The sequence below is a fragment of the Hemiscyllium ocellatum genome, chromosome 32 (assembly GCF_020745735.1).
Source record: "Hemiscyllium ocellatum isolate sHemOce1 chromosome 32, sHemOce1.pat.X.cur, whole genome shotgun sequence".
NCBI classification, from domain to species: Eukaryota; Metazoa; Chordata; class Chondrichthyes; order Orectolobiformes; family Hemiscylliidae; genus Hemiscyllium; species Hemiscyllium ocellatum.
The window spans coordinates 40,795,837-40,821,496 of record NC_083432.1 but is presented as its reverse complement, the minus strand read 5'-3'; the positions used below and the strand labels follow the sequence as shown (position 1 = coordinate 40,821,496).

The 25,660-nt window shown below is 44.0% G+C and overlaps 1 protein-coding gene across 2 annotated transcripts in view; it reads left to right on the top strand.

Annotated features, from left to right (window-relative positions):
- The window catches only part of rapgefl1 (Rap guanine nucleotide exchange factor (GEF)-like 1), a 122,567-nt gene that overhangs the window by 59,343 nt on the left and 37,564 nt on the right, over positions 1 to 25,660 (top strand). For both annotated transcript variants that reach the window (XM_060848610.1, XM_060848609.1), the window contains exons 3-6: positions 9,096 to 9,177; positions 12,726 to 12,873; positions 19,335 to 19,432; positions 21,459 to 21,495. In XM_060848610.1, the coding sequence (XP_060704593.1) occupies positions 9,096 to 9,177; positions 12,726 to 12,873; positions 19,335 to 19,432; positions 21,459 to 21,495 (365 nt within the window). The remainder of the gene's footprint in view (positions 1 to 9,095; positions 9,178 to 12,725; positions 12,874 to 19,334; positions 19,433 to 21,458; positions 21,496 to 25,660) is intronic.

Below are 25,660 nucleotides of genomic sequence, written 5' to 3'. Positions count from 1 at the left end.
TTTAATTTGAACCTGCCTACCACCCAGTGTTGCTCTTTACTAGTATAACAAGCCGGCTGACTCAGAAGCAGCTGTCAGATTAAATTCAGAAGTCAATGTACCTTGACTGTGCATCTGCATTTATTCCATGTGGAAGCGGATCATTTTGCCTCATCATCTTTCCCGCCTACAATAACCTGCTGCTGCTGCTGGACAATTTGTGACAGGGTCTGAACAAAGCCCAAGTGGCTAAGGGTTTTGGGCTCATCATGCTCAGACTGTAGAAGAATGGGCAATTGCAGGTGAAGTCCTGCCCTTCAAGAGTTGGGATCACTGGCCAGTGAACTTTCCGTGCACCACCCTTCTAATGGGAGCAAGATGACCAAACACTCCATCCTTTAGGGTTTCTGAGGCTTGGCTATGACAGCCTCTACCCAAGCATACCAAGAACAGTAATTGCTGGAGAAACTCCGCAGGTCTGGCAGCATCTATGGAGAAAAAGCAGAGTGACCCTTCTTCAGAACCTGAAAGCAAAGGCGTGCAGTCTTGGAGCAGAGGGCAGCCTCATAATTAAGGGGTGCCAATTCAATACTGAGATGAGGAGGAATTTCTTCTCAGAGGGCTGTGAGTCTTTGCCCTTCGTAGCTCTCTGTGGCAAGGAGCTAAGTTGAGTTAGATTCTTGATCAGGAGGGGAATTGAGGGTTATGATGACAATGTGGGGAAAGTGAATGTCAGGAATGTTGGATCAGCCATGGTCCTAAGGAGGAAACATCACAGAAGCGCTTCATAGGAGGCTCCCAAGCACTGAGGATGTCACCTAGAAAGGGGACAAAACGTTTGCAACAAAAACTCCCAGCTCGGCGAACAGAACCACAACAACGAGCACCCGAGCTACAAATCTTCTCTCAAACTATGGTCCTAATCACTGGTGGAATAGGCCCCGAGGGGCTGAATGCCCTACTATATGGTCAGTCCCTACTTCTTATCAGCTTGTGGTCTTTTCAGCTTGCACACATCTGGACAATCACAAGGATGTCAAATTTCAAAGGAAGCAACAGTCTAAACTGCACAAGAAAAGAGTGTAGATTGTTTAGGCAGTCCACTCTGGTTGTGGTGATACCGTGGAGAATGCATCAGTGAGCCATTGTCCTACGCTGTTTTGTTTAATTCAAATGCAGGCACATTTATTTGCAGAGGATGGATCCCTATGATGAACGCAATGCAGTTCAACAAACATAAGTGTGTCAGGGTATGAGTCCAGTGAATAATCTTAAATTGCATTCTTAGTTTAATTCTTAACATGCTGAATTATTCCGGAAGTGTTACCCAATAATTAGAATCACACCTAACATTAGAAATTATGTTCACTGTTCTTCAAGCATGGTTTGGTCAAGGGTAGTCAATATTTTAAGAATAGCCTAAATAATGTGCTGTTTGAAGTAATCTGCCAGTCACTGGGACATGAGGCCTACATTCCTAGCAACACACTACAAAGCAATTCATATAGAATCTTATTCACTTGTGTCCTTTTAGCTTGATAGCTGCATCCTGTTAATGAAAAATTCCTCACGTTGCTACCACATCGAAGCAATCAAAATGTAAACTCCCCATAGTTTTACCAACCATAGGGCTGTTCTCTCGTGTGTGCGTGTTTGTGTGAGAGAGAGAGAGAGAGCGCACGACAGACAATGATGGTGGCTTAACCTGAGGGTCACCATACCACAAACAAGAGGAGAGGTTGAGAAGGAAAGTCCTCCCTGATAATCTCTGCCAGTGCAGGAATTGAACCCATGCTGTTGGTATCACTCTGCATTGCCAGTCAGCCAGCCATCCAGCCAGCTGAGCTAACTCATTGAAATGTCTCCCTGCAGGAATAAAATACAAACTCCAAATTTGGAGAACAGAAACTTCAGCTCAATGGATTCCTCTTTTCTTTAGACTGGAGATGCTGGACTCTTCTGTCCAGTTTCCATTTATATCATACTCAACAATACAAAATGATGTACAGTCATTAAGATGTGGCACCTCGCAAGCAACAATGTGATAATGTCCATATACTCGGAATTTTAGTACCTTACTTATGAGTTAAATATTGACCATGGGCAGATCTCCTGACTCTTCACAATATTGCCCTGTGATCTTTAACATCTACCAGAGATAACAAACAGGCTCTCGCCTTGATGTTTTATTCAAAAGATACCTCTGCCAATGTTCCCTCAGTTCCATAATTCTTTTCCAAGATAATTTTACTAACTGTTGTCATTTTATGTACAGCTGTGCTTTGGATTCTTGATGAGAACAGAAATACACGAATCCTGTGCCCAATAGTTTGAGTCGGCAGGTTCCAGCTGAACTTGGCACACACCATGGCGCTGTTTCCGTGGTTGAAAATCTCCCAACACCAGGTTATAATCCAACAGGTTTATTTAAAAAAACAAGCTTTCAGAGCAGCACCCCAAAGGCTTATATTTTCGCATAAACCTGTTCGATTATAACCTGGTGTCATGTGCCAATCCAACACTAGCATCTCCACATCACTGCTTCTATGAACCTGCGTCACTTTACTACCAATAACACGGTTTATCACCAGGAGTCAAAGTGTCGTTCTTTGTTTTATGGCCATGAGTGTATCTCTTGCCCAGGTGAAATTCTGTTTCACTGCAGCAATAAACACCCTCAATCTTCAGGAGCTGGCGGTGCTGGTGTTGGACTGGGGTGGATAAGGTTAAAAATCAGCCTGTTGGCCTACAACCTGGTGTTGTGTGATTTTGAACATTCTTCAGGAGGACAGTGAGCTCTGTCTGGTTTTGAAAGTCTCGTTTATAACCTGTCAACTCGGCTTTGCATCACAATCTTGCAGGCGTTGCGAGAGTGCTGGAGGCAGCTGGATCACTTGTCCTGATAGTTCCTAAAGTGGGACTTGAACGCACAATCTTCTGGCACAGGGGACAAGAGTGCTACCAATTAAACTACGACACTACGAAAGTATAGTGCCTGCACCATCCAACAATACTCCCAAGTGAGCCATTGTCAGTATTCTATGAAATGCCTGAAGCATTCCCTTAGCATTTTGTTCCTGCTGCAATGTGGAACTATTATCTTCCTACCGAACAGCCGATTACATAGGTGTGTTTATATTCCTGGTAAATTATTTTTGCGTAGTGTATTTGTGGAATCTTATCTTGTAATTAAGTGATTGCCTGGTCAGAGAAAAACAATGCTGCTTTGATACATATTTGGCTTCTGCATGTAAAATGAAGGCAGCCATTTCCTGTGATCCACCTCAGTGAAAGAAGGAGGTAGCAACCACAACATATTTTAGTGATGGGACTAATTCTTTTTGTGTCAGCCATTGTGACAGACATGACGTTTGGTGGTAATATACAGTCAGCATATGGAGCAACTGTCAGGCTTTTGTGTTCAGTGGTTTTAAGGCAGGGCTAGGGGCAATTAAATTGTAGCGTGCTTAGCAAAGTGAGTTGTGTATTTATGTACAGATATCCCCCACATTTCAAAAGTTGGCTTTACGTCACTTCGCTTTTATGAAAGACCTCCCTTAGTACCTTTTTTCTCTAACCAAAAGAAATCCGAAGATAATTTTGGGTTTTACAAAAAAAAGGCAAAATTTTTCCCATATAAATTAATGCTTCTTTGCTTTACACCATTTCAGCTTATGAAAGGTTTCACAGAAGCACTCTACTTTTGAATAGCGGGTTGGGGGGGGTGGGAAATCTGTATCACCTTCTGTGAGCACGGCACATCTCAAGATGTTTCACAGCCAATTCAATATAGCAATGTAGGAAACAGTGAATGCACTTCAATAGCTGTAGAGAGCTTTGGAATATCTTGAGGACATGAAAGCGCTATAGGAATGCAAGTCTTTCTTTGCACAGTGTTAGTTAGACACACACAAGTTTGCATAGGAAGGACACTGGGTGCTTGCCTTTTGAGGTATTGCTATCAAAGAACCATCACTGGAGTGAGGCCAAGTGGCCATCTCCTCTGCTGTATCCTTCCTATAATTCAAACATCTGGTTCAAATCCTGCCAGATCGATAGGACTTCATGTCTCTATTTTATATACCAGCTCCACTAATGGAGTCTGGCATTAATTAGACTAACCAACATCTGCTGCCAAACTGTGACTTTTTACACTGTTAACACAATTCCTTAAAGATTAATCCTTCTTTATAGGGCTTCTGCATCCACTAGGGAGTTGGACCTGCGCAGTCCAAGGTAGACTTGAATCCACATTTCAGATCTTGCACTGAGTTTTAGATAAAATGACTGCATGGAATGGAAAGAAGATACAACAGTGTTCTTGCATTTATTTACTTCTCTGAACATCACAGAGTGACTCACGACACATCACACCCTATTAAATGCTTAATGCATCACTGTCCTTACGTAGGCAACTGCAGCTATCAACTTGCACAGAAAAAGCTTGCCAACAGCAAGTAAGCCAAAAAAAACTGCAGATGCTGGAATCCAAGGTAGACAGGCTGGAGGCTGGAAGAACACAGCAAGCCAGGCAGCAGCAGGAAGTGGAGAAGTCGACGTTTTGGGTGTAACCCTCATCACAGCAATGAGGCGACTGGCTAGTTATTTTGTTGATGGAGGAGGATGAGCATTGACCAAACATCCTTCATTCTTCATCAAATAATATTTTTATATGTTTTAGACCAACCAGGAGAAAATGAAGACAGAGATTTTCCAGCACCTCCACACACGTCATCTACTGTGTCCGTTGCTCCCGATGTGGTCTCCTCTACATTGGGGAGACAGGATGCCAACTTGCAGAACCTCTCATAGAACACCTCTGGGGACACAAGCACTAAACAACTCCACCACCCCATGGCCACACACTTCAATTTCCCTCCCACTCCACCAAGGACATGCAAGCACTGGACCTCCTCTGTTGCCAAATCCTAATCACCCAACGCCTGCATGAAGAACACCTCATCTTCCACCTTGGGATCCTCCAACCACACTGGATCAATGTCGATTTCACCAGTTTCTCTTTTTCCCCCTCCCAACATTATCCCAGATCCAACCTTCCAACTTGGCATCACCCTCTAGAACTGTCCTACCTGTCCAATTTCCTTCCTACCTATCCGCTCCACTCTCCATTCCGAGCAATGACCATCGCCCCCACCTTCATCTACCTATTGCATTCCCAGCTAACTCCACCACCCCCTCCAATCCAGATGAAGAGCTTATGCTTGAAGCATCAACTCTTCTGCTCTTCCTGATGGGCTGTGCTTTCCCAGCACCATACGTTTTGATTTTGACCAGCAGGGTCAGCTAGATGTCAGTTTGAACTTGTCGTCTGATAGACCACTGCTCTGATAGTGCAGCAGTCCCTCAGCTCTGCCCAGAGTGACTGCTCTGTACTGGAATAGGGTTTTAAACCTATGGCTGTCTGAATCCAAGGCCAGGATATTACTTCAGTTATTAGGTTAAGCGCTGCTGTGAGAAAAGAATGTGTTTATACAAACAAAATGCAAATTTGGCAATCTTGGAATTGCTTCTTTAGTCAGTTTCAGGCACGTCCCTGCAGGGGTTCCTCAGGGTAGTTTCCTAGGCCCAACCATCTTCAGCTACTTCACTGATCACTTACCCTCCACAATGAGGTCAGAAGTGGGAATGTTTGCTGATTCAACACCATTTGCATTTTCTCAGAGACTGAAGCAGTCCACATTCAAATGCAGCAAGACCAAGATGCTTTTCAGGTTAGCGAGTGGCAAGTAACATTCACGTAATACAAGTGTTAGGCAATGACCACCTTCAAAAAGAGAGAATCCAACCATCACTTGACATTCACTGTCATCGCCATTGCTGAATCCCTCACTGTCAACGGCCCGGGAGTTACAATTGACCAGAAACTCAACTGGACGAACTACATAAATACAATGGCTACAAAAGCACATCAGAGACCAGGAATCTTGTAGCAAGTGACTCATCCATCCACAAGGCACAAGTCAGGAGTGTGATGGAATACTCCTCACTTGTCTGGATGGGCACAGCCCCAACAACACTTGAAGCTTGACACCATCCAGGACAAAGCAGCCCATTTAATTGACACCACATCCACTACATTTAGCGTTCTCTCCCTTCACTACTGGCACACAGCTTCTTCCCCGCTATTATCAGACTTTTAAACGAACCTCTTTAACGTTAATGTTGGTCTCTGTCTACACCTCCTCGCTAGCTGTAATACTGTATCCTGCACTCTGCTCTGTTACCCTGATGCACTTCCATAGTATGATCTGCCTGTAAAACATGTAAGGTAGACAAGCAGGAGGCTGGAAGAACACAGCAAGCCAAGCAGCATTAGGAGGTGGAGAAGTCAACGATTCGGGTGTAACCATTCTTCAGGACTGTAAGACAACACTTTTCACTGTACCTTGGTACACATGACAGTAATAAATCAAATTGGTGCCAGCAGAATGTACCATTGCTAAAGACTGTCTGACACCATCTTTCAAATCCATGGCCTCTACCATCTGGAATGGGAAGGCCTACAGATGCATGGCAGCATCACCTGTAAGGTTCCCTCCATAACAGCATTGTGGGCATCCTGCACCCCCAGGGAGGCAGCGCATCACCACCACCTTCTCCAGTGGAATTATGGATGGGTAATAAATGCTGGCCCAGCAGTGATGCTCACTCCCATGAACAGCTGAACAAACAAAAGGGCGATTACTTCAGTTTTGAAGATTGATTGAAGATGTTGGGACTGTTCACTTTGAAAAGAAGAAAGTTGGAGGAGAATTGATGGAAGTTTTCAAAATCATCAGCAGACTGGACAGAGTAGATAGGGCAAAGCCTGAAGAATGAGAGGACTTTGATTTAAGATGGTAAGCATGGGTGATGTGAGAGAACTTTTTCACACCGCAAGTGCATCTAGCATGGCGAATGCACTGCCTGGAAATATCGTGGAGGCAGATTCAATTGAGACATTCAACAGGGGAATTGGATGATTATTTGGATGGTGATGGTGTTTATGGGTATGGCAAAAAGGCAGGGGATTGGCATTAGGTGATCGACCTAGTGCTAAATGTCCTTCTCCTGCGGTTTAACAATTCTGTGACTTTCTTTCAACAACATGGAATCCTTTAAAAGATGCTTAACTGGTATAGAGAGAAGAGGAGATTTCCACTAGGAGTGGCAGCCAGAGATGAACGGCCTTATTAATGTGAAGAAATAAATAGTGTATTATTGCAGCTCCTGGAAAACCATTGCACTTTGTTATTCCTTTGCAGTCACACTGTTTGAACTTCGACAGAAAAGCTCAGGAAAAGTGGGGCAGCCAGTGAGGGAGTGTAAAGTGATGGCAGGTAGCAGCATCGTTAAACAGCGAGAACTGCGGACATGGTTTCCCGCTGCAGCTAGTGGGGAGGCTAGAGCAGGCGTGTTGGGTAGCGATGGTTAACACTGCTGCCTCACAGCACCAGGGGCCTAGGTTCAATTCCAGCCTTAGACGACTGTCTGCGTGGAGTTTGCACATTCTCCCCGGGTCTGCATGGATTTCCTCCGAACACTGCAGTTTCCTCTCATAATCCAAAGATGTGCCGGTTAGGAAGGATTGACCATGCTAAATTGTCCCGTAGTGTCCGGGGATGTATATGCTGGTGGATTAGCATGAGGAATGCAAGGTTACAGGGATACAGTATGGGGTAGGTCGAGATAGGATACTCTTCAGAGGGTCAGTGTGGACTCGATGGACCGAATGACCTTCTTCCACACTGTAAGGATTCTATGATTCGACACTGGCATCCTGGGTCACCAGAAGCTGCCAATTAATCACAAGATAGGAACTTCTGAGTCTTAAAGACCCTTCATTGAGCCAACTCCCTGGATCCAGATAAGTTTCTATTACTCGTTACCTGGGGATTGGGAGGGGAGAGGGCAGTTGGAGGCAAGGTGAGCAGGTGCCATTTAGAGGTCACCCCTTTCCTTCCCGTCCATGCATCGGATTGCCCTGAGATTGGGGTAGCTTGATATGCTCCTGCTCTTCAACCCAGCACGCCGGTCACCCTGGTTACGCACTTGGGAAATTAGCCAATGGGGACTCAGCAAGTTGGGAGTCTTAATTGGCATTAAATGACCACTTAAGGGCCTTTAATTGGTGGTGAGTTCACGTTCTCAGAACGTAATTGGTGGCAAGGTGGGGGGGAGGGGGGGCAGGTGAATAGTTCCCTGGGCAATCTCACCCAATTAATTTATCTTCCTGCCACCTCCGAGAGGGGAAACTTCTGCAGTGAAACTTGAAAACTCTCAAAGTGAAAACCAGCCAATCAGCAAATCCTCTGCTACACCCCGGATCAGGCTGCCGAGAATCCTGCACCGCTCCTGTGCACATTTATTTTCAGAGCCTCTCTTTGTAGCTGTTCCTAGGCCCTCCCGGTTAGCAGCAGCCAGAGCCCCGGCAGTGGAAAGCCTCCGTTGTAATGTCCCTCACATCTCATTGAGAGGGGTCAGGCCCTGCATGCTGCTTTCAGTCACTTTCCAGTTCCCAAGGTCACTGAAGAGCACCCAATATAGTGTTATTAACCACAATGAGCTATCACACTTCAAATTCTGTGTAAAATATATAGCTTTAGACAGAATGTTCGTTATTGTAGTGCTGTCTGGGGAAAGGGATTCCAAACTAATGAAAGAAAAAGTTTTTCCACATCTCCATTTTAAATTGGAGACCCCTTAACGGGGTAGATTTATTGATTTGATTTGTTTTTGCCGTATTGACCTAGGTACAATGAAAAGTTTGTTTTTGCCTGCAGTGTGGCCAGCTCATAACCTAAAACGATCGTAGGGTGATTGAACAGAGTGAGGAATACAATGTTCTAGCTGCAAAGAAGGTGCACAAAAAACTATTAAAATTAATGTTCAAATTAGACTCAAGTATGTCTCAGAGTTGAGAGTCTTTGGATCCTGGTCACAGGAAAGTTGTGGGGGGAGAGTCCTTGTGTGTACTTAAGGCTGAGAGAGATAGATTCTTGATCAATCAAAGGTTACAGGGAAAAGGCAAGAATTGGACATGATGATCCTACTGAACAGTCTTCTCCTGTTCCAATTTCTTATGATTTTATGGTTTTTATTTTGTCGTTTTACAGAGATTCTGCTGGATGATTTTCTCCTCACCCACTCGGTCTTCATGCCAACAGACAAGCTGCTGCAAGTTTTACATAAACAATATCCTTCCTTCGAAAAACATTGCATTACTCTCGTTATTACATCAAAAGGCAAACTATGTCTGTTTGATGAAACCTGTAATATTCCCATCATCAGGTACTGAGTGGAAAGCCTTTTATGCTTAAACAAATATACACACGCATTAACGATCATCCCAGCCTTAATTTTTATTTTTAATTGGAGACCTCCCACAAAATTTGAATAAGACCCTGTCATTTTTTCTTCTCTTCCATGTTCTCTGCATTTCACTTGAGAAAGTATATATCATGGGGTCCCATTTTTCATTTGAGCCCTGGGGGTAGGGAATGTATTTTGAGTTCTAATCTGTCACACCCTGGCTCCCGCCAAAAAAGCACTGGATACAAAGCTGGATGCTTCAAAAGCAGATGTTATGGGAAATAATGGCAGGGAATTAAGGGACAGAGTAATTATTAAACAACTGTACCCTAAGGATCAATTTCTTTAAGAGCCTTCAATCAACGTCTATAAACATCATCCCATCATGACAGAAAACCAAAGCAGATGCCAATTTCCTGATTGTCAACGTCTCCACGCTTCCCTGACACTGATTCTGAATCCGTGTGGCAAATTCTCACACTTGAGCTTTTTATAGTGAGGTTGTTTGATTGTGGCACTCCTTTGGGATAGTCTCTAAAACGTACCTCTTTAATGATGGTTTTGTTTTTATATCTAATATGGCTACTGTATTATATCTAGAATGGCTCGGTGCCATAATATATGTTAGAATGCTTCTGTGAAGAATCTTGGGGCATTTTATGTTCAAGGCACTATACCAACATAAGTTGTTATGCTAGGAGGCAAAAAAAAAACCCAAAGTCCTTGTTTGGTATGCAGTCAGGGTGGGCTGCTTGGAAACCAGCTTGGAGAGGGACTCTCTTCCTCTGGTTCACTATCTGACTACTGCTGGGTACAAAAATACAGCACTTTAGCCAACCTCGTTACTGAAGCACACCATTCAGCTCAATCTGGGATCAAACCTGAGTTCCTATTAAGGCAATGTACTTCCCAACTAATCATGTCTTCCATTAGCCTAAGTGATGCTTAGTCATCCATGACTTCCATACATGAAATGGATCTAGAGTAAAATCTGGAATAGCATTGTTATATAACCTTAGACTTAATCCTAATGATCCTCCTCATAATAACTGCCTCACATCTCAGCCTCGTCCTACACTAGCAATGTTGGTGTGGCTGCTGGCTACACATTCCACACATACCAAACTGTTGTTGCAGGCTGAGCTTCTATGGAGGGCTTGATATTGGCACCCAGGAGTGAAGCACAGTCCCTTAAAGATCTGCATTCACATTCTGGACAAAGGACACCCCCTCCATCTAATCATGAAGGCCATGCCAATGCACAGTGTGCTTTCCTGATGGCATGCCATGGAATAGAAACAGTGGCTCAGTGGTTAGCACTGCTGCCTCACAGCACCAGGGACCCGGGTTCGATTCCAGTCTCAGGCAACTGTCTGTGTGCAGTTTGCACATTCCCCCCATGTCTGCATGGGTTTCCTCCCACAGCCCAAAGCAGTGCAGGTTAGGTGAATTGGCCATGCTAAATTGCCCATAGTCTTCAGGGATGTGTAGGTTAGGTGCATCAGTCAGGGGAAATGTAAAGTGAATAGGATAAGGGAATGAGTCTGGGTGGGATACTCTTTGGAGGGTCAGTGTGGACTTGTTGGGCCCAATGGCCTGTTTCTTCACTGTAGGGATTCTATGAAACCATTCCAATCCACACTGAATGTGCTGAACTCAGTTATCACAGCCTTAGTTGCATTGAACCAATGGGGCCAAGGGATAATATCAGCTGAAACTAACACTCGCCATCACTATCTGGTGTTCTGTGTTGAAAAGTTTATGAATGTGCTGGCATGCATCAACATTACTATGTTGGATAAGGATGTTCTTGGGCTCAGACCTCGGCAATGGAGATAGCAACCTGCATCCTGAGGACTTCCCACACATGGAAGAGAAAACAATGAGTGTCGGCGTGCCAAGCGGGAGGGGGAGAGAGAGGGTGAGGAATGCTGGTGGGGAGTGGTGGGGAAAGGTAAGGCAGGTGTGCCAGGGTGGGGGGGCAGAGAGGGAGAGGAAGACATGCTGGGGTGAGGAGGCATGCTGGGGGAGGGTGGGGAGAGGGGAAGGCGTGGTAGGGGTGAGGAGGGGGAGGTGTCCTGGGGTTGAGGAGGAGGGGTACCAGGAGGTGTGGAGGGGGTATCTGGTGTGCTGGTGGGGGAGGAGGAGGAGGCCAGGCAGCGCTGAGAGAGGAAAGCAGGCTAGGAGACCAAATTATAAATGGTGCTAACCAAAGAGCCCGAGGGATGTTGGTGTCTTGATTGCAATAAAGCCAATTGACCATCTCAGATTAAACTAGTTGCAGATACATAAGAATTAGGAGGCATTCATTCCTTCAGGTCTGCGACATGATTCAATAAGATTGCCACCAATGGTGGCCTCAGCTCCACCATGAAACAGTGGAACTGTCTTCTTGGACGACAGTGAGATTGGGTTAGAGTTCACTCAGCATTTGAACCCGACCTTCTGTTATGACATTGGGTAAACTCTCCTGCTTAACTTAAAACCAACAGCACAGAAAAGATTTATCCTGTGCAGTAATCTGTAAAACTTCGACTGGCAAGAACTATGTAAAGTAAAAATGAACAACTTTTATTTCTTAAAATAAAACAGAGAATAATTAACTAACCACTATTTACAATTTCTTTCTCTAACCTATCAGTTACCTTCCCTTCTGTAATATTAATCTCATAAAACTCCCAATTAAGATTTACAAAACAACACTTCTTATCTCATAACCAGTTAACTTTAGGTTCTTGTCTTCAGATCTTCCTGTGTCTTCTTTTCTCCTTGTTAGGAATTTCTGCATCACAGGTTACTGATCAAAAACGTACTTGTAAGAGAGAGCTATTTTCAAGCAGTCTGTTTACATGCTGGGTCATGACGATTCTCCTCTTAACTGTTCAATTTTCCCCAGTTTTATACTGCAGACCATCGGATTGTGTCATTGGCTTTTAAGATTGAATTGAGTATATTGACAGTCTTGATTAGAGTTTGATATGTTTCGGGTATAATTTAAACTGATTGGCCGAATTCAAATTTGTTTTTGTCTCCAAGCAACAAACTAATCGAGTTCTTTGACCCAGTGTTACACATTGTTACCATTTTTGGGTACACTTCGTGCTTTGTCCGGTAGTTCTGCTGCTTTTAGTTCTCTCAAAAGTAGACCCACATCTTCATAACGGTCCTCACATCTTTGTTTGCAGAATACCCCAGAGTGGGAACCACATCCCTAGACCATCACTATTGCAGTCATATCACATAATGAGCACTCAGTAAAATGATAAAAGTTAGGAGAGCATTAAGATCCCTCATTGTTTCTTCAACAGGCACTTGCATTTCTAAATCTTTAATGTAGCTGGACACTAGCTGGTTTCGCATTTTTCAAATGGCCCTTTCCTCACTCAGAGTCTTTTCAAGTGGAATAGCTGTTGTCCTTAACAATGTGCTACATACTGCATGAGTGCTTCTGAAAGAGCTGAAAACTGGAATGAAGCCTACCCTCAGTTGAAGAAACAGAAGGTTTTGAGAATCACAGTTGAATGGGCAGAAAAGTGCAAGGACCTTCTTCTCGAAGATGAAGTTGCTGTAAGGTTGCTGAAGGTAGGATATGGGCCTTTACTGTTTAATTGTTTTTTTCTTATATATTTCCTGACTGAAATCCTATTACTGTGTGGTGAAAAAAAGGCCTTTATACAATGAGAATATACCAATGATTCAGGATATTTGAAATAAGCATAATTGTTTGAAACCAATTTTGTTGCTTAGACATGAACTCTGCATTTGCTCTATTGTGATCTATTCATTCATAGATTTATGGAAACTCCCTAATTTTCCAGCCTGGCAGTGGCGTTGTTTCAAACTGCTCTAAAGTCTGGATTATAGATGAGCATGATAAGGTTTTCCACAATATTATGCCAAACTCATTTGTGTGTAAGCTGGGACTTGGTTGGTAGCACATTTGCTGGAAAACACTAGTTCAGGTCCCACTCCAGAAACTGAGCACAAGATTCAATTCTTTTAAGAGGTGCTATCTTTCTATTGCATTTGAAGAAGTGGAGATGAATTATTCCCGGTGTCCTGGTCGATGCCCATGCCTTAGTCATCACCACAATAAAACAGAAATAGATACAGAGAAGTGAAGAGTACAGTCAGTAAGATTGATTGCATATCTTTGTCATACTATGTGTTCACCCATCATTATTACAATTCCACAGCCCTACCCTGGGGCATTTCCCTGTCTGATTGATGCTGCAGCTGCAAATGTGTTGCTGGTCAAAGCACAGCAGGTTAGGCAGCATCTCAGGAATAGAGAATTCGACGTTTCGAGCATAAGCCCTCGAAACGTCGAATTCTCTATTCCTGAGATGCTGCCTAACCTGCTGTGCTTTGACCAGCAACACATTTGCAGCTGTGATCTCCAGCATCTGCAGACCTCATTTTTTACTTACTGATTGATGCTGCACAATTGTTTCATTAAGAGCTTCCATCTCAGTGTGAAGAGACTTCAGACCAGTCCATACACAACAACCTGCACTGAAAACTCTGATGTTTTGCTGTCTTTCATATCAAATTCTAGTACAGCAGCATTGTATGGTAAAATGCCTGTGCTGCCTATTTGCTTACTGTTGAAAAGAAGGTTTTCCAAGTTTTGCAAGTCACACATCTGTCAGAAGCCTGGTCCACAGTATTCTTTTTAGAAAAGAGACAATCTACAACATTGTAAGAAAACAAAAATCAATAATGTTTGAAATGAAGCAATCCACAACATTCTTGATGGTAAATGTCAATCCACCTTCCAATGTTAACATATTTCGGATCCACATCTTTGCCATAAAATAATTAGTTCTTCTTTGAGACCTACATTATCTTGAAATCTGTCCTCGAGTTATGGATCTGTACAGCATGGAAACAGCCCCTTCGGTCTAACTTGTCCGTGCCAACCAGACATCCTAAATTTAATCTTGTGACATTAAGCCCTCATCTATCTAAACCCTTCCTAGTCATGTGCTCATCCAGATGCCTTTTAAATGTTGTAATTGTACCAGCCTCCACCACTTCCTCTGGCAGTTCATACACGCACCATCCTCTACATGAAAAAGTTGCTCCTTGGGTCACTTTTAAATCTTTCCCCTCTGACCTTAAACCTGTGCCCTCTAATTCTGGACTTCCCTGCCTTGGGAAAAAAACCATGTCTGTTTACCCTATCATGCCCCTCATGATTTTATAAATCTCCATAAGGTCATCTCTCAGCCTCAGAGACTCCAGGGAAAACAGCCTCAGCCTGTTCAGCCTCTCCCAATAGCTCAAATCCTCCAATCCTGGCAACATCCTTGTAAATCTTTGCTGAACCCTTTCAAGTTTCACAACATCTTTCCGATAGGAAGGAGACCAGAATTGCATGCAATATTCTAAAGGTGGCCTAACCAATGCCCTGTACATGACCTCCCAAGCCCTATACTCAGTTCACTACCCAATAAAGGCAAGCATACCAAATGCATTTGTCAATACCCTGTCTACCTGCGACTCCAAGGTTTCTTTGTTTAGCAACACTCCCCAGGACCTAACCATTGAATTTATAAGTCCTGTCCTGATTAGACTTTCCAAAATGCAGCACCTCACATTTATCTAAACTAGACTCCATCTGCCACTCCTCAGCCCATCTGATCAAGATCCCGTTGTACTCTGAGATAACCTTCTTTGCTGTCCATTGCATCACCAATTTTGGTGTAATCTTCACATTTACTCAACATATCTCCTATGTTCAAATCCATATCGTTTCTATAACGACAAAAAGAGTGGACTCAGCACTGATCCCTACAGCACATTGCTGGTCACAGGCATCCAAAACGTAACCCTTCACTGCCACCCTCTGTCTTACCGATTTTGTCTAAGAATGGCTCGCCCTCCCTGTATTCAATGCGATTTAACTTGTTAACTAATCTAGCATGCAGAACCTTATTGACTGTCTTACTGAAGTCCATATCGAACGCGTCCACCGCTCTGCCTTCACCAATCCTCTTCAGCACTTCTTCAAAAAACTCGATCCCCCTTGCACAGAACCATGTTGACTACCCCTGATCAGTCCTTGTCTTTCCAAATACAGAACAGCCTCAATTATCCAAACAAGATGGATGGAGGGGAGGGGCGGAGGCGGGGGGGGGGGAGAGGTGGTGGTGAGAGGTGGTGGTGGGGGGGGTGATGGTGGTGGTAGTGGTATTTTGTTCGAATAACTGATCTGATCATAAACAATGGAAGCACTTATGGGACCTTGAGATCTTGTTTGGATATGCTGAAATTTGGATAATTGGTGTTCAGATAACCGAGGTTGTTCTGTACGTGTATATCCTCTCTCCAGGATTCCTTTCCAACAACCTGCCCACTACGGACGTCAGGCTCACAAATCTATAGTTCCCTGGCTTTTCCTTGCCACCTTTCTGAAAATATCTTTTGGGCTAATTTGTTTACAGACAAACCATTTAATAGGGTTAAAGGCATTATCTCCAGCCACTAGTAGTCAAGGTAAAAGGCATCAACGGTATGGAGAGAGAACAGGAACATGGCATTGAGATTGAGGATCAAATAGTGATTATTATTGAATGGTTTGAAAGGCCGAATGGCCTACTCTTGCTCCTAATGTTCCTGTGCAGGAAATGCTCAGCAGTTTGAGAGAATTAGAACCAATGTATTAGGTTGTGACCTTTTGTTAGAACTATCAGGTCACAGACTTGAATCACTAACTCTGTTTCCGACTGCACGGATGCTGAGTATTGCCAGCATTTTCTGATTTTCATTCAGATTTCCAGCTGTGATATTATTTTACTTTCTCTAGAAAACGGATTTATTTTCTCACTGATCACTTTGCTGTTTGTGAGTGCTTGCTGATCACAAGCTAATTTCCACCGACACTCGCACAAACTGTGCCTGCACTTCTCTTCAAAAGTACTTAATTGGCTGTAAAACTCTGAGGTATCTGTTGGTTGTGAAGAGTGGTATACAAATGCAAGTCTTTCTGAATGTTGTGAACCAGGCTTGTGACAAATAGGAGACTTGCAGAAATTGGAAAGCTGACTCCAGAGACATGAGCAAATAGGCAGGGACATTTTGCCAGACAGTGAGCTCAGAGCAGTTTGTATTTATATAATACCCGTGCACTCCCAAGAACAAGACTTACATCAGTGGGGTGAGGCAGGAGAGCGAGATATATGTTGGACAGGAGCTAAGAAGGTCTAGGGTGCCGAGCAGAAAAAGTTAAAACCGTGTAGGCTGTTATGGAAGCTTAGGAGGCAGCTTGAGAGCTGGCAAGGCTTGATGTGTGTGTGAGGGCTCAGTGATTGTAAGTTAGACAGATAATGCCGAGAACAAGTAAAAACGAAGATGCAAAAGCTGGAGGACTGTACAGCTGGTGAAGGTCAAAGTGATAAAATGGTTATAATCCTGGAGGAACTTTAGAACCAAGCATGGGACTTTGACTGCAATAATAGGCATCGAAATAAACGGAGGATGGAAATTGGAACGGGTCTCACACATTCCAGTCAAGATTAGCAAGCAGAAACAAACTTGTATTTATCTCACGTACATGATAACAACACAATCCGAAGAGCTTTACAACCAATGAAGTACTTTTAAAGTGTTGTGTCCATGACGACAAATTGCTCCTGACAAGCTGCAACAAACAGCAATACGATGATGACCAGATAATCTTTTGTTTTGTGTGTGAAGTTGACGGAGAATTAGTTATTGATTCAAACAGTGTTGTGCTAGAAAAGCACAGAGGTCGGGCAGTGTTCGAGGAGCAGGAGAATTGATTTTTCAAGCATAAGCCCTTCATCAGGAATGAGCTGCATTCCTGATGAAGGGCTTACGCTCGAAAAATCGATTCTCCTGGTCCTCGGATGCTATCTGACCTGCTGTGTTTTTCCAGCACCACATTCTTCGATTCTGATCATCCGCATCTGCAGTCCACACTTTCTACCCAGAGAGTTGGGTGTTAGCCAAGATCCCAGAAAGAACTCCCTTGCACTTCTTCAAATTAGTGCCATAGGATCTGTTGCAAACATTCGTAGAGCACTCAGGATGCCAGTTCGTCAAATCCATAAAGTCCAGCATCTCTGACAGTGCAGCCCTTTTTCGTTATTACATCACAGAGGGTCAGCCTTTGACTTGTGCTCTTAAGTGGGACTTGAACCCTCAATCTTTGAATTCAGAGGCAAGCATTTTACCAACAGAGTCGTGACTAATATGGATTGCAATGATATTCTGAGATGATTTAAACACAAGTTGTTGAACTCTCATTCCACACAATGTTGCTGCCTGCAGCTACAGGGCTTGCAGAGCACTCACAAAGCCACAGGGAGTCTCAAAGATTGCCTCTTGACATAAATGTACAAATCCATGTGCTATCGTAATTGTCTTTGGAAATTGGTAGCCAATTTATATTTCGCAAACCTGCCTCAGATGGAGGCTGTTTGCTCTGTGTTGTTTCCTGATTCTGAGTAAACCACAGCACATGCAGAGTTATTGGGAAATCAGGAAGATAAGTTTGGATTGCTGGCCTCTTCCCTCACCACTCCCCAGTGACGCACATGCAGGGTGGCCTATATGAGCAAGTACCCTATATGTACCCAGGGCTGGCTGAGAGTTCAGCCTGACAGAATAAGCAGCTGTCTTTCTGCATTGACTGTCAGAACTCACACTTGCAGGGAAGAGGGCAGAGAAAACACCTGGAGGATCTGTTCTCCCATCTTTCACCTCTCCCAATTACTTCCAACACTTTCCATCCCCTACTTAGCCGAGTAGATCCTTCCAGATATTGTTGAGAATGTGGTGCTGGAAAAGCACAGCAGGTCAGGAATGAGCTTCATTCCTGGCGAAGGGCTTATGCCCAAAACATTGACTCTCCTGCTCTTCAGATGCTACCACCGGCTGTGCTTTTTCAGCACCGCACTCTCAACTCTGATCTCCAACATTTGCAGTCCTCACTTTCTCCTTCCAGATATTGGTTGTCTTTGAATACAGATTTCTTTTTTTAAAAGATCTGTGTTAAATTTATTTGTCAGTGGCTCTAAGCAAAGAGCTGAAAATGTGTTGCTGGAAAAGCGCAGTAGGTCAGGCAGCATCCAAGGAACAGGAGATTCGACGTTTCGGGCATAAGCCCTTCTCGTCGAATCTCCTGTTCCTTGGATGCTGCCTGACCTGTTGCGCTTTTCCAGCAACACATTTTCAGCTCTGATCTCCAGCATCTGCAGAACTCACTTTCTGCTCTAAGCAAAGAGTCTACTCTGAGTTTCCTGTAGCCCCGGAGACAGCAGAGACCCAAATGGCCTGAACGGCTCTATTTTGAGCTGTAAACTTCATAAGATAATGCACTTTTTTGTTCTACTATCCTGAGCTCAAACTAAAATTTTGGATTTGCCTAATCCGTTCCATTTAATTAAGGGTGGCATGGTGGCTCAGTGGTTAGCACTGCTGCCTCTCAGCACCAGGGTCCTGGATTCGATTCCAGCCTCAAGCAACTGTTGGACCTTAATTCCTGTTTCTGCGTGGGTTTCCTCCCACAGTTCGAAAATGTGCAGGCAAGGTGGATTGTCCATGCTAAATTGCCCAGAGCGTGCAGGGATGTGCAGGCTAGGTGGATTGTCCATGCTAAATTGCCCAGAGTGTGCAGGGATGTGCAGGCTAGGTGGATTGTCCATGCTAAATTGCCCAGAGTGTGCAGGCTAGGTGGATGAGCCATGGGAAACACAAGGTTACAGGGACAGGGTTGAGGAGGTGGTTCTGGGTGAGCTGCTCATCAGAGGATCAGTGTGGACTCGATGGGCTGAATGGCCTGCTTCCACATTGTAGGGAATTTGTGACTCTTTATATCCCATCATTGCCTTTTGTGTGATCACTCTTGGTGATAGCACTTTAAGGAAATGGCTGCAGGCCTGCTGAGTACACAAGTTATTGCTGAACTGGCAAATCTGCACATATCCTATTTTGCTAAGAAAGTTATTGCTGTACTTCAACAGTTTTGCTAAGTCAGCAGTTTAAATATACATATTTTTATTCATGTCAAATAGGACCTGAATGCTATCGCCAGAAAGGACCTGCACCTCTATCCTAATCTGAATGAAGAACTGACGAGGCTTAAGCACATCGTGGATACAGTGGAATACAGGTCAGGGGAGAGGCTGTGTGTAAATGCAAGCTGTATCCAACATGGCATAGGAGAGCCAGAACAGTCAGAAACTCAGAGCGGTGACAGATACAGGCCATTCTGCTATAACGGTATTTCATTAATGCGTATTCACTGTAACACCATTGACGGACTAGGGGCACTGTTTCTGAAGCACGAAGCATTAAAGGTATATTGGTGGTTATAATGTGAATCAGGTCCCATTGGTTTAAATGGTGTTGCTTTCCACAATTTTCTCATAACACGGGATTGCACGAGAATAGAACTACTGCGTTAGAGCAGAACTGACTATCAGTGTCAGATAGAATTTAGTCAGAAGTCACACCACACCAGATTATAGTCCAACAGCGCTGTTCCGAAAGCTTGTGATTTCAAATAAACCTGATGGGCTATAATCTGGTGTGGTGTGACTTCTTGTCCATCTAGTCCAACACTGGCACCTCCACATCATCGATAGAACTTAAATTAAGGGCAAGTGCTGACTTCAAGTGTAATCCCTGGTCTATGCTAAATTGGCCAACCCTCAGTCTGAGCTCTTTTAGGGGAGACTGAAGTCCTCAGAACTCAAAGATGGAGGAGAGAAGGGGCCAGTAGGGATCTTGAGATAGGCTGGAGGCCATTCCAGTATTTGTCATCTCCCCTTCAGTGTCTTTGAGCAAGTGGTGGTGGCCTTCCTTCTTGAATCATTACAGAACCATTTGCTTTCAGCTGCTGAGAAGGAATTCCATGTTGGCACTGAAAGAATGGCAATATGTTTCCAAGTCAGGATGGTGAGTGGCTTAGAGGGGAACCTGCAGGGAATGATGTTCCCATTTATCTGCTGCCCTTGTCCTTCCAGATGGTAGTGGCCGTTGGTTTGTCAAAGGATTGATATATTATTCACTCATGCAAAGAATGCAAAGTGAAAATAAAATCTGGTTTGGTTGTGATGACCTACATATCGTAATATGCTGAACTATTCACCATCTGGATTCATGCAGAAAGAGTTGATGAATTGTCCGAAACCTTTTGTTGATACTTTTACCTCCAGACTCTTCCTTTGTTTAAACCAAACATAAAATTCCAGACTCCTTTGTTAAGAATTAACCTCGGGTTCTCTGGATTGGGTTATGTGAAAAAGTTCTGCATCTGTAGGCTTTTCAAATTTTGGTTGCGCACTTCTCTTTTGGTGAGAAGGAAGAAATATTGGCGAGGGGCAAGATTAGACTGCTTGGCTGAGAGTCGAGAGCCATCTAACGCTTTAGGAAAGAGGCTTATTTGATTTCTGTAGCCAGAGGATGTGTTGTGCAGGCAAACATGTCCAGTGGCAATCTGGCGATGAAGGTTAGAAACAGGAGATTCACTCAGAGGTCAGAGCCTTACTGACACACTCTCAGAGACTCCATCCTAACTTCCAAGGGAAAGACAGTATGGTTCGGTGAAGCTAAGCAAACTATGCGAGTGCTGCAACAGATGTTTTTATTGATATTTTTTCCTAGTCGAATAATGAGCTGCACAACCACAGATCAATATCCTAGCTTATTTGCACGGTCTCCCCGTGTCTGCGTGGGTTTCCTCCGGGTGCTCCGGTTTCCTCCCACAGTCCAAAGATGTGCGGGTCAGGTGAATTGGCAATGCTAAATTGCCCGTAGTGTTAGGTAAGGGGTAAATGTAGGGGTATGGGTGGGTTGCGCTTCGGCGGGTCGGTGTGGACTTGTTGGGCCGAAGGGCCTGTTTCCACACTGCAAGTAATCTAATCTAATCTTGTTTGAGTGATGTTTTATAACACGTTTTGGTGTCAGTAAAGTTTCTGACTCTGCCTGTGGAGCAAATAAACCATCCTCTGGCATCTATGGAGTTACTCTGAGATATTCATTTAAATGATAAAGCATATTAACACTCTGTTACTTGTTAACAACACCCTGTGGGTGTTCACCTAAATGCTTAAACGCTATATCTGGTGTTGGAATGCTGACTCACAGTGTGACACAAGCTTGCTATTAACATTATTTATTTACCTTGCATGCAGGCCACCTGAAGAATGCAGCCACTTGCGAAAGAAACAGGTAAAAGCCTCCCCTTAGCTCTTATATTCTGGATAAGCTTTTCAACAGTTAAGGATTAATATTGCTGGAAACAGAGGCATGTTGCCTGAGGTTTTTGTCTTGCACCCGTCAGCCATTTATCCCACAGAGTGGTCCTGATTGCATTGTCATGTTGACCCTGATGAGCCAAGGCATTGCCTTTCTTAAGCTGGAACTCTTCCTCTGCAAACAAAAGGAATATGTTCCAGTCTTGTGCCTTTGTTGCATTCACCAGAAGCTTGGAAAGCCAATATTTCTCCATTGCTTTCTCCAGGGTTATGCTCAGCTCTCAGAGTTGAGAAAGGACGTCCTTGAAGGTGGATAAATCACCCGGGCGGCATGGTGGATTGGTGGTTAGTCCTGCTGCTTCACAGCACCAGGGATCCGGGTTCAGTTCCAGCCTCAGGCGATCTTCTGTGTGGACTTTGCATGTTCTTCCTGTGTCTGCGTGGGTTTCCTCCAGGTGCTCTAGTTTCCTCCCGCAGCCTAGATGTGTAGGTTAGATGGATTGGCCATGCTAAATTGCCCAAAGTGTCCAGGGATGTGCAGATTAGATGGATTGGCCATGGGAAATGCAGGGTTACAGAGATAGGGGGAGATGGGTCTGGGTGGGCTGCTCTTCTGAGGGTCATGATGGGCCAAATGACCTACTTCCACACGGTAGGGAATTCTATGATTCTATACATTGTATCCCAGGCCCATTCCCAGGAAATGTGGATGCTGTGAGGATGACTTTCCAATCCTAACCAGTTGCAGGGTAGGGCCAGGAGGATTGGAGGACCACACACATTACATCACTGTTCAGAAAAGGTGAGAGGGATAGTTGAAATAACCATAGGCCAGTCAGTCTGACCTCAGTGTTGGGGAAATTACAAGAAATAATATCAAGAGAGAAGGAGAGAGAATTGACAGTTAACTGGAAAGCCTGTTTCCTCTGGAGGTTACCAGGAGGCACAGATTTAAGGTCAAAGGGTTAGAGGTCAGGACAAACTTTTATTTACATCCTGAGGGTGATGGGTGCCTGGAACCCATGGCCAGTTTGATGGTTAAGGTGAAAACCCCCAAATCATTTAGAAGGAACTTAATTCTGTGTTAGAAACATTGTAACCTGCACGGTTGTGGACCAGGAACTGCACAATGGCATTAGAAGCCATTGTAATTAGTTTCGTCAGCCAGTGCAGATAGAATGGGCTGAATGGCCTCTTTCTGTGCTGTAACATTCCAACAGCTCTATGGACCAATCAGCACTCTTTTCACCAGGGGTGTAAATTATTCTGGTTGTTTAAATTTTGGCATCCTAGCATTTGTCTTGCATAGCGAAAGATGAAAATCTTAGACAAAATATCTGCGTTTTAAACAATAACCTCATTCTGTTCTAACAGATACGGATAAAGTATTAACTAATGGCTGGGTGGTTGTAAAGGGGACTGAATGGTCGTGGAATATCCCATGGGTTTTCATGTTGCAGTCAAGTCTGGAAAGACTGGATGCTGAACTTTATAATAGATCGAGTGAACCCAGTAGGCTTGCAGCCAAACGTATGGCACAAATCGGCACTGAATTCGGCACCTCATTCAGAGAACCCGTGAAGACAACTTGCCTGTCTCAGTGGGAGCTTCTCTGAGAATGACCTGAAGTTCTGAACCTGAACCCTGCCTGAGCAGGGAGTGTCCAAGGTGAAAAGCATTTTACTTGCCAACACTGAACCTCCTCATTCACGCCTACTCCCCAACCCAACCCATGATTTTTTGTCAGTCCACTGTGATACAAATTTAATTTATTTAACAGCATGGTTTGATGTGACAGAATATAAATAAATTTACTGAATTGGTTAGAAGCTTCTGATCAACATGGGCATCAAAATTGAACCTGACAGTGAGGGTAAGAAGCAAATAGATTATCAGATGTAGAAGATATAAGAAATAATAATCGTTTAATCAAAGTACAATTTAATATCTATTGCTAATAAAGAGTCAAAGATAAGAAGAATTATACCTGACTGGCCTTTGTGCACCATAATTCTCTGTTTATTTAGTCCTTCCTGGCACCCCTCTTAGACTCCGAGAACATAAGTGCTGTGCCTATATTTGTGGTTAGTTCTCCAATTTCAAATAACCTCCCTCCCCATCCCTGACCCCCTTTCCAGCCTCTCTCCTTCCCTTCCAATGCTCTCTGCCACCTACCTGGTTCATTCCTCCCATTGACCAACCAGATCGTACCCTCTACCTGTCTCCCTGTCACCACCCTGCCCCAGCCACCCCCTTTATCTGCAGCAACCCCCACATCCATCCCCAGTCCTGAAGAAGGTTACACCTGAAACGTCGACTCCTGCACCTCCTGATGCTGCCTGGCTTGCTGTGTTCTTCCTGCCTCCTGCATGCCTGTATTCATGACATTGGCTCCATTAAATCTTAAAACGTTTTGAGTGAGTAGTTAAGAATATTGATGCTACTAAATGTTGGACACCCAAGTCAAAGTTGAGGAGACACTTGTTTTTTAAACATAGTGGGTGTGGGGTTAGACAGTGCATTGCTGGAGTTAATGATTGAAGCAAAGACTATGTCAATATTTAAAAAAAGGTTAGAGAAGTGTTTGAAGGAAGCAGGAACAAAGACAGATGTTTTATCTGGGATTAGAGGCCCTGCCAGTGTGGAGAATGAAGTTTAAAAATCACACAACACCAGGTTATAGTCCAACAGGTTTAATTGGAAGCACACTAGCTTTCGGAGCGACGCTCCTTCATCAGTGTGGAGAATGAACATCAACATGAACTGGTCAAGATTAAGTCTCTTTCCATGCAATAAATTGTCATTTTTTGACACCTAAAGAACTTATTTGACTTCATGCATTTAGTGGGTCCAAAACCAAAGACTTGTAGTAAGTCAAGGAAGCTCACATTCACGAAATTCACATTACCATTGGGATGTCTAAAATTTGCCTCACAGTCAACAGCTGGAGGGCTGAAAGGGTCATGGTGCAGTGGCAGTGAAAAATTTCACATGGCTGTTGGAGCAAGTGCACAGTGGCTCAGTGGCTAGCACTGCTGCCTCACAGCACCAGGGTCCTGGGTTCGATTCCCACCTGTCTGTGTGAAGTTTGCATTTTCTCCCCGTGTCTGCGTGGGTTTCCTCCGGGTGCTCTGGTTTCCTCCCACAATCCAAAGATGTGCAAGTCAGGTGAATTGGCCATGCTAAATTGCCCATAGTGTTAGGTGTGTTAGTCAGTGATAAATATAGGGTAGGGGAATGGGTTTGGGTGGGTGTCTCTTCAGAGGGGCGGTGTGGACTTGTTGGGCCAAAAGGCCTGTTTCCACACTGTAGAGAATCTAATCTAATCTAAATCTAATGTGGTCGAAGAGCTGGAGGGCTGAAGAGGTCACAGCGCTGTGGCAGTGAGAATTCTTACCATGACCTCTTCAGCCCTCCAACTCTTTGACCACATGATGAAAAAACTTGCTATTACAACCACATGAAATTTCTCATTAGCTGTCAACAAGCTGCTTTGATGTGTAGTTGCCGTCATTTTGTCAACAAAAAAAAGTCACCTTTTGCACAGCTCAATTCCACTCAAAGGAATGCGTGGTCAAAGCTATTTTGGTGAGAGTTAACTAAGTGATAGATTAAGGAGAATGTAGGTATAAGATTAAAATTAGTGGATTTAGAAGAGAGCAAGAAGTAGTTTCTACGTATAAAGACATGAAACTGTGGAACTTTGTTTCTCCCCCAACTACAAACCCTGAAACTTTATCAGTACTCAAAGTTTAATTAAGTAGATGGCTAAAAGAAGGAGGGACAAAGACATTTGGGAATAGGTCAGCATAATCATGAGGTGGATAATCCCAGGCATGGGCTGGTTAGGATGAGTGGTCTGTTACCATGTGGTAACTTCAGTTTGTTTGCAACCTTGTGGCACATTACCCATCCCTAATTGCCCAGTAGGCAGTTATGAGTCAACCACATTGTCGTGGGTCTGGAATCACGTGTAGGCCAGACCATACAAAGATGGTAGATTCCTTCCCTAAAGGACATTACTGAACTAGATGGGTTTTGCCTACAATTGGCAATGACTCTTAACCCCAGATAAAATTCAAATTCTACCATCTGCCATGGTGGGATTCGAACCCAGGCCCTCAGAACATTAGCTGGAT